This window comes from Anguilla rostrata, chromosome 1 (genome assembly GCF_018555375.3).
Source record: "Anguilla rostrata isolate EN2019 chromosome 1, ASM1855537v3, whole genome shotgun sequence".
NCBI lineage: Eukaryota > Metazoa > Chordata > Actinopteri > Anguilliformes > Anguillidae > Anguilla > Anguilla rostrata.
The window spans coordinates 49,306,220-49,316,118 of record NC_057933.1 but is presented as its reverse complement, the minus strand read 5'-3'; the positions used below and the strand labels follow the sequence as shown (position 1 = coordinate 49,316,118).

General features: G+C 46.9%; 1 protein-coding gene across 1 annotated transcript in view; it reads left to right on the top strand.

Annotated features, from left to right (window-relative positions):
• The window catches only part of rad54b (RAD54 homolog B), a 28,491-nt gene extending 20,627 nt beyond the window's left edge, over positions 1-7,864 (top strand). Inside the window, exons 13-17 of the mRNA XM_064340129.1 lie at positions 44-216; positions 1,048-1,309; positions 5,664-5,730; positions 6,588-6,788; positions 7,398-7,864. Of these exons, the coding sequence (XP_064196199.1) occupies positions 44-216; positions 1,048-1,309; positions 5,664-5,730; positions 6,588-6,788; positions 7,398-7,642 (948 nt within the window). The 3' untranslated portion in view covers positions 7,643-7,864. The remainder of the gene's footprint in view (positions 1-43; positions 217-1,047; positions 1,310-5,663; positions 5,731-6,587; positions 6,789-7,397) is intronic.
• The last annotated feature ends 2,035 nt before the right edge of the window (positions 7,865-9,899 follow it).

The following is a 9,899-nucleotide window of genomic DNA, read 5'->3' as shown; positions in this document are numbered from 1 at the left end:
CATAGTGTGTATATGTGTGTGTGTGTGTGTGTGTGTGTGGCAGGAGAAGGAGTCTGTACGAGTGGAACATTCCGGTTCAGAGGTCTCCCTGTATGAAGGCTTGGGGGAGCTGTTCCCCGAGGCCTACTCCACCGGCCTTAACATCGGCGACTCCGGCAAGCTCCTGGTCCTCACCGACCTGCTGGCTGCCGTCCGCCAACTCAGCCCCTCCGACAGGTACGCCATCGCCTCGCTCGGACACGTCCCTCCAGGGACAGGCCTGGCCACTGCTGTCTGATTAAGGCTCAACCCTGTGGCTCCAGAAGCTGTACCTTGGCAGTTACCTGAATTAGACACACGAGGCCCATGAACCAGTTTTTCAAATGTGCGCAGTCGCAGAGGGAGGCACTGCGCACTTTTACTGCTGTCTTTACCAAGGATGACACACCCTGCTTCTGGAGTGGTCGCAGGGTGGATGGATTTTATTTTCACTTAAAAATCAGCATCCAGTTCAGACCTAAGAGTCCAGTTGAGGTGAGTTAACTGTGAGCAGCTGCTCTAAGTGGGTAAACTTCTGAGTAACAGATAAGCCCCACTGACCCCGCAGATCCCCAGGGCCAGGGCTGGCCACCCCTGATCTGCAGTTCATACTGTCTGACTCCAGGCTGATATGTTTGGCCTAGGTGCTTTTATCCTTTGAGTCATATTTGTTAAATTTTTGTAAATTCAGATACTGTACTTTGTCTGCCAAAAAGGCCCCCAATTTAAAAGATATTACCAACAGGTCTTAAGTGTAAAATTAAGATTTAGGGTAATCTCCTAAGACATTTTGTATTTGAACTTAATTACAGGTATTTGTTGTTGATATCGTGAAAATGTTTTCAGGGAGCTACTCGTTCTCCTCTCGTTTATGGAGCCTGTAATATTGTGGTGATGTTGTTGTGGTTGCTGAATTTTGTCGATTTGTCAGCCTCTATCAGGTTTGCTCTTGTCCCAGACCATGGAGTGTGGTTAGACTGGTCTCTCCTATAGTCACATGGGCCCGTTGTCCCTGATGTCGACCTTTAGGGTGGTGCTGGTGTCCAACTACACCCAGACCCTGGACCTGCTGGGGGACATGTGCTCTCACCTGGGCTACAGCTGCTGCCGGCTGGACGGACAGACGCCGGTGGCCCAGAGGCAGAAGCTGGTGGACCGGTTCAACGGCAGGTTCGCCACGGAATTCGTCTTCCTGCTCAGCTCCAAGGCCGGGGGCGTGGGGCTCAACCTGGTCGGCGCCTCCCACCTGGTCCTGTACGACGTTGACTGGAACCCGGCCAATGACATGCAGGTGAGGCTGGTGGGCGGGGCAGCAGTGAGAGCGAGGAGGGAAGTTGCGGCCTGAGAAAGATGGGTTTGATCCCGCCACAGATACTGGTCCTTGATCAGTGTCCACCTGCTAAACAAAATGGTTTCTCTGGGTCTTTGAAAACCTTGAAAGTGGCGTTTGTTTTGTTTTTTTAAGTGGAGAGGTTGAGGTTTTGAAAATGGCTGAAAGTGTGCAGGACTTGTGCAGCTACAGAAAAAAGTGTTGTAGCATTGCCATTCAACATGAAGGCAGGAATTTTGAATCAAATATGTGTCCTGTCAACTTTTACTTAAGTCACGTAGCTGTACAAATAAGTCTAAAAAATTTTTTTAATGGTCCTGGAAGGTCCTGGTGCAAGATGGATGCCTTACCATGGATAAATAATTTGGAGCAGGGGGCCCAAGCAAGTGAGACGAATGGATCTGGAGATGTTCTGCTCTGGAAACTGATAAAGATTAGAGTCTAGTTTCAGCATTCCAAAAAACATTTTTTCATATCAGAAACTTGCCTAAACACTTTTGAAACTGCAAATGTTTCCAACACTCTTAAACGGTCGTTTCTAATGTAGGTGTTGAAGTTGGAGTGCGGTTGTTTAACAGTATGAAAGATAATGACTTTTCTTTATTTAAATGATGGTTGTCTTATCACTCCAACACAAAGCACTGTAATCCTGCTGTAAATTCACACTGGAGCCTGACAGTACAGGCAGTATCCAGCAGATGGCGCCGCTGGTCAGGTGGCCTGACAGCTCCCCTGTCTTGAATGCAAAACCAGGGCCCAGAAGACTTCACACTTACTCAATCAAATTTGACATTTGCATTTAAAATCACATTCTGGCAGCATGTAATCTGTTGCCTGGGCTGTGATTTGTGTTGTGACTAATTCTTTTTAATCTTTCAGCGTGTTAATAATGATTTACATAAATGTGTGCTCTGGCAGGGGATCAGTGTTAATGGTCTGAAGTTGGGCTACGTGCCGCTCAGAGATAATGAAGAGAAGCAGGGTTCTCCCCAGAGTTTTTTAACAGAGTGGTGCTCAAGCCCACATGTCTTTAAAGTGGACACGCAGGCGGGGGGTTGGGGGGCAGGCTTTTGCACCTTAAAATTAATTTCCTGCATTCTGGGGCATTAATACCAGCTGCAAAACAGCCTTCAGACAATAATGGTTAAGAACCATAAATCAGTTTTTTTTCTTTATCTGATAACCGATGATAAAAATGACTACAATAAAGGAATATATTTATGAAAAACTTGTGAAAGTGTCAAAGTGAAGGAGTAATCTCGCACTTAATGAGAGATTAATCTCTCACTCTCTCTGACTATAATGTATAAACTTATACTAAATACTAGTTGAAGAAATATCATGAAATATGAAAATATGCCGTACTGAAAATATGACAACTATGCGGTTGTTCCCTGCACTTGGACCGGTACTTCTCTCTAGGGGTTTCGTCATACTTGTTCCTGGTTATGGTTATACACTTTGTTGTACGTCGCTCTGGATAAGAGCGTCTGCCAAATGCCTTTAATGTAATGTAATGTAGTCCAGATTGGGCTTAATGGGTGTCCAATAGGGGTGAAATGGTATGCAGACGTTTTGTTTCGGTACATAACTCAGTTTTGAGTTTGCGGTTCAGTACATTTTCGGCACAGCAGAAAAATATAACCAGTGGTTAACTGGCCATAATTTCTCGCTGAACAAAATTCACATTACCAGTCATCGGGGGGGAGTTTTGAATTTAAGTTTAACACTAAAAAATTTACATAAACAAAATGTCGCGCACATGCGTTAAGTCAAGACTGTGACTGTTCAGAACCCAAGGGAAGAGGAATTTTTTACAGCCTTGACACTGACAGCCTTGTATGCGGTGATGCTGTTCTAATTACACACCCATCGCTGCTTCTGCAGTTCTGCAGGAGCCATGTCTCCCCTGACTGTGCGTATGTACAGCAGCACCAGCATGCAAGTGGCACGGGCTACTGTTTCTGTTACACAGCGGCTAAAGTGAGGAAACAGAGTGGTGCACCACCCCGTTGCTGATTGGTGGAGTCTCGGCCTGCGTGGGAGTGCCTCTGACACGGAGTCTGAAGTGATGGACAGACCCACACACTGACAGTGTGCTGTGACTCTGCCCCCCTCTCCCCTCTCTGTCTCTGAATGGCACCTCTCTCTCATCTGACACTGCCTGGGTGGGGGGGAGGGCTTGGTGTGGGGGCTGTCAGGGGCTCCGGGGGGGAGTGTTGGAGGCACAGAGGTGAGATCATAGTGGGGGTAGTCAGGGGTGTTGTGACACGCATGCAACGGGGTGATTTACAGGATTCATTCTGTGCTATTGTCACTTGATGTTATTTTTGGATGATTGACAGCAGTCAGTCAGTGTTACTGCTGGATGATTGATAGGCGTCCATCTGTGGTGCTGTGAACATTTAACTAAAAGGAAATAATAATTAATTAACTGTAATATTATTTATTTATTATGCTCAACTGATTTCTGAAATCTAATCTTAATTCATTTTGCCAACAGAACATGGGTTACATTAATATGCTGCATTTGTTCTAGGCCGTGTTATCCTTAGTGGGGGATGAGTTGCTGATTTTGGTGGCGTATTTGATTTGCGCGTGGTCTGTAGGAATCGGACAATGTTGCGGGATTACATTACATTTATTTGGTAGACGCTTTTATCCAAAGCGACATACAAAAGTGCATTTCATGGTCATGGACAACTACAAAACACAGGTTCAATAAGATACAATACTTATTTTTACAGTATACGGCAATAGTCAAGTAGCCGATTTTGGCAGTGAGTTGCCGTTCAACCCGCTCTGCGTCATGTCCTGGCAACACTAACCAACTGCTCTGCAATGAGAGGCACATAGCGCTTTGATAAAGCGCTATAAATCGTCCATACATACCATTCTGCAAGAACACAGTTTAGTTCACACAGTGAACACTATTCTGACCTAACCTCTGCAAAGCCAACTAGGCAGAAGAATAAGCTACAATATTAGGACAAATACAAATTACCAAAAAGTGCTGGGATGGGGGAACATGTAACGAGTGTCATGAAAAGGGGGGGTGGGGTGGATTTAGAGTGAAATATACAGAGTGGTGGTAGTTAGTCCAGGTATAGTCTGAAGAGATGAGTCTTCAGGCCACGGCGGAAGATGGGTGTGAGGGAGAGGTTCGAAGAGGGACAGGGAGTTCGTTCCACCACTGGGGAGCTAGGGTGGAGAAGCTCTGTGATCCCTTTACTCGGGTGGGAGGGGGTACAAGGCGCCCTGCTGATGCAGAGCGGAGTGGTCGAACAGGTATATAGGATCGAATTGTGTTCTGCAAGTAGATGGGTGCTGTCCTGTTGGCTGCAGTGTAGGCAAGGGTCAGGGCTTTGAACCGGATCCTGGCAGCGATCGGTAGCCAGTGGAGTGATCGCAGCAGAGGAGTGACGTGGGAGAATTTGGGAAGATTGTAGATGAGTCGGGCAGCGGCATTCTGAGTCATCTGTAGTGGCTGTATGGCACAAGCTGGCAGGCTTGCAAGGAGAAAGGCAGTAATCAAGGCGGGAGGTCACCATAGCTTGGACAAGCAGCTAGGTACAGTGCTGCATAGTCAGGTATGGTCGAATCCTTCTGATGTTGTACAGAAGGAATCTGCAGGACCGTGATGTTGCCTTGATGTGCTCCTTGAGGTCCAGTTGGTCATCCAGGACCACCCCCAGGCTCTTTGCAGGGTGAGAGGCAGTCACTGTGGTGCCATCAACCGTGATTGAGAGCTCACGTAGTAAGGAGGTCTTGTATGGGAAGAAGAGCAGCTCAGTTTTGTTGAGGTTGAGCTTCAGGTGGTGGCTGGCCATCCAGGTAGAGATGTCAGCCAGGCAGGAAGATATCATCAACATGTGAGGCAGAGGGGGGGAAAGAAAAGAAGAGTTGCGTCTCATCTGCATAACAATGATAGGAGAGACCGTGTGAATTAATAACTGAACCAGGAGATTTGGTGTATATGGAGAACAGCAGAGGGCCCAGTACAGATTCCTGCGGTACTCCCGTAACAAGGGGATGAGAAGCAGAGGCAGACCCCATCCAGGTGACCTGGTAGGACCTATCTGCAAGATAGGAAGCGAACCAAGACAGGGCAGTCCCAGCAGTGCCCATCTCAGCCAAGGTGGAGAGGAGTATTGTGTGGTTGACCGTGTCGAATGCTACAGACAGGTCAAGAAGGATTAGGACAGAGGATGATTAACGGGTGACAGTGTGCCCGTCAGATGATTGACAGGCTGTGAACAGAGCTTTACTGCAGTTTAATTCTGTTTAACTGAAATTAAGTTTAATCCCTCCGCAGGCGATGGCCAGAGTGTGGAGAGACGGACAGAAGAAGACCGTCCACATCTACCGCTTCCTCACCGCAGGTCAGAGCCGCACCCCCCAGCGCGGGGCTTCGGTAACACAAACGAATCAGTGCTGGGACTGTACAGCGCCTGTCCAAACATCACCCTGTTAGACAGTGTTCTGAGCCTGTCTTCAGAGCGTCCTGCTCACCGTGGAAGACTGAGGCGCTGATTCAGGCAGCGCATGTCGGTGTGGGTGCGCGCGCGCGGATACGTGCGTTCCAGCACACCGTCGATGCCACTTAAACGGGTTAGAAGCGCACGAGTGTGTGCGGATTAGCTGAACGCGCTGAGCTGCTGCTCCTTTGACCGCTCCGCTTCTGCTTGCCTGTCAAAGGCGCATAACGCCCCGCCCACAAGCTGAGCAGGCCCAGTCGGCAGCCGTCCCGAGAACACAGGACTCGCTGAGGGACGTGGCAGGCAGGGTCACTATATACAGCTTAGACTGCTAAGCCTGACGTGAAGTGAGTGTGCACTTTTGTAGATTATTGCTAACGTTAGGGTTGGGGTTAAGGGCCAGGGTGTCTGGCAGGGAGATTGCTGGCGGTCTTTCCCTAAGCCCGTGCCTCCAGCTGCCGCTCGTTTTCCCTCTGCAGCCCGTTAGCAGAGCTGCGCAGTCGCTGCATCGCAGGGGCACACTGCATGCGCAGCAGGCAGGCTGGGCTCCAGTGTGCAGCCAGACACGGCCAGCTTGCCATCTAAATTCCTGAATCCTCCCTGGGAGATGTTTGCCCCGCTGCGTAACACCCTGCCAGTCACAGGCAGTCCCGGAACAGTCAGGATTCTGAAACTGACCCCAGGGCACATCCACACCCTGGAGCACTTAATTAACAGGCTGATTGGCTGACCTTCTTTTATTTTTGCCTGCGGTCTTGTAGGCACCATAGAGGAGAAGATCTACCAGAGGCAGGTGAGTAAGCAGGGTCTCTCGGGCGCGGTGGTGGACCTGTCCAAACGGGCCGAGCACATCAGCTTCTCCAGCGAGGAGCTGCGCGACCTCTTCACCCTGCACGAGGACTCGGACTGCGTGACCCACGACCTGCTCAGCTGCGGCTGCCACGGCGACGGCAGTCAGCCGGGTAAACTTCAGTACCCCCCCCCCCTTCCCCAGCGCCTCTTCCACTGCTCCCCAACCCTCACACCGTACCTCACGCCCCTCGCCTCAGTCCCTCCATACCCCCCTGTGGCCGGCCCACCTACGGGGATCTCTGCCTGAAACACAATGCAGCCCTTCTCTGCAGGAACCATAAATAACAACATGTATTTCATTCATAACACAGTAATAAGACACCATGGGTGGTTTTGTCCTAGAATAAATCCCAGGGAAAATGTTTGGTGTTCATATTCAACACTTTAAATTGGCAGAAAAGCATTTTGTAATTGACATGCATTATTTCTGTATAAAGCCTTTATGAAATCTGCTTCCTCAGGGCTGTTTATCTATAGAACGTAGAACTTATAACACATGACTGCTTTTAAGTCCTACATGAAGATTAATGTTAAATGATAATTGTAAGATGAGTGAGATACTCTTTCAGAGCATCATAAATTGGGTCATGTGATGCATATTGGCCTACATGGCTAGGCTTTCTAGATTAAACCGCTTATCTCAGTTAGGAGCCATTCACTGTATTTGTTTGGAGACCAGGATAATTTGTGTTATTAGAGTTGTTGTTGCCCACTTGCAGGTGCGGTTGAGGAGGCGAGACCCGTGGAGGAGAGGCCCTGTCAGCTGGGTCGCCGTGGTGACAGGCGCAGCTCGCAGAAGCACCTTACCATGTCCGAGCTCATGCAGTGGAGACACTATTCGGGCAAGGTCCCCTCCTTCTCTGACGCCTACCTGGACAGAGCGAGGACCCACGTCACATTCGCCCTCCAGAGCGCCACCACTGAGGGGGAGGTCCCTTCCGCGCCAGGCCCCGCCCACATCTGACAACAGAGGAAAAAACCACTCCCCAAGTTTGACGGTCAGCCTTCATTTGGAAAAGCTTAAATCACTGGTGTCTACAAAGACTGTATTGGATGGACACATTAAACAATTGTCATTTTTAATAAATTCTGTTTTGGAATGTTTACGGTCATATTTTTGTCATTGTTGTCAAAAGTGTATGAAATTATGTTTAACCATCAAATAAATTACATTTTATTTAAGAAAGTTGTCAGCACTTTGATGGGTGTAAGGATGTAAAATTATTCTTAAATTTTCCTCCAGCCAGCGTCATAGTTTAGCTACTGGGAATGTGAGCTCTGTTTATTGCAGCCTGCTACTTCCTGGCAAAGCTAGGAAGTCTTAAGCAAAGCACTTTCTCGTGTCAGTGGTGTTAAGCTGCATGCCTAAGATTGAAGCAGAAATGTGGGCCAAATGCAGATGGTTTTAACATAAAATAAATCAAGTTTGGAATCCGTACACAAGTAGTGGAATTCCATACCGTATTTGTTTGAGGCTGTCAGTGCTGCCCGTCAGTACATTTTGGGTATCATATGGAGGCAACATGGGGTAAACTGGACACCTGGTTGGGAGAATTCCCCTTGCCCCTTATTGGAGATGCAGCCAGTCACATTTTCATGTGACTCTAAAGGTTCTTTTCCCACATCACTGAGAGAAGAAATGGAAGATGGGGAGAATTTTTTTTTCCAACAAAGATATTTGAATAATGTTAAACTTCTGAAAATGTGTTATGCCCTTGATTTTTCTTTTTTGAAGAATCTGTTTCCTCATAAATGTTGGTTGGGTGAGATTAACAGGTCATTTGTTATAAGGAGTAACCAGGTCACTAGTGCTTTGCATGTAGGTTGGCAGTCAGCTGATAATCTTAGCTCGTCTGAACCTCTGAGCATCATATATTCTTCTTGGCACACTGATCTGTTAATTGAACTTTCTTCATCCAATTATGTCATCCAAGACTGTAAAGAAAGGCAAAGGAATCTTTGTTTCATGCCCAGGACAGCAATGCATAAATAATTACAATTTGCCTGAAGTATAGTTTGGAAAACAAAACCTGTAGGACTTTGTTAGTGTTACACACAAATGTGGTCTTGCGCAGCTCTGGATTCCAGTCTATTGGATTACGTGCTGTGTTTACAGTTTGAAGCCCGAGTTTAGAAATCGGGATGATAGGATTGATGTGACCAGTCAGGAAATAGGAACACATTGGACAACAATGTTGACAGGAAAACATCTTGCAAATTAGGGCTCAAGTGGTTACTCCTTTTGAGGTGACAGCACGCTCTTACTGTTTGTGTATCCCCATATTAACATGTTCATTTATACAAATTTTAAAACTCCAGTCAGGTATTTCTGTTGTTTTTATCTCTGTATGGTTTAGAGACTTCGATATTGCATTTTACATCATGCTTTCAAATGACTAAATTGACATTTCAGCTTCAGTGATGACCCAATAGCCAATGATCTCCCAGACTTGCTTTTCATGCTGTAAAGAATTTCTATGTTTTTAATTACAAATATTCTTACTGTAGAAAACTCATATTTTTTCCCTGATTAATCAGTCACCTACTTTTAACCACTTTACTGAGGCCTTTACATCAACTGAGTCCTGAAAATATTTCATTATCAAAGTGAAAGCATGCATGGCCTTCCTCTTCAGAATCAAGACTGATTGGGGGGCAATTTCGAAATTTCAAGCCACCGATAAAACAGCACCTCACAGCCAAGCTGCTGCTTCCGGCTTTGTGATGAATGATTGACTGTTGCAACAACAGCTGAATGGCACACAGTTTCTACATGATGTGGTTGTGAATTCAGAGATAAATTTCTGCAAACAGTGGCTGGTTTTATGGCACTAACTGTAGGGGAAACGGTCCATATATGGACAGCCAGGAACCCGGGGCAAATCTTCGGTACCGTCTGGGACAGCAGGCTGAGCCGATGTTGGACAAAGCATACCATGACACCCGAATACTGCATCTGATATAGTGAATCACAGGAAGCAGAGCAGGAATCCCCTACAGATGTTTTGGAAGTAAAATCCGAAAACATAAAGAAATTAAAACATCTTTCCATGGTATAACTGAGGGCGTAAACAAAAACTCATAGCTTTGAGACAGTGAGACAACTAGTTACATCTGCATGAGCAACCTTCACTGTATATTACATTCAGGAAGACTGAAAGGGCATACCTTTGTATCCTACAGGGTGCTACAGGTCTCTCACTATTGATGCCTTATTTGAA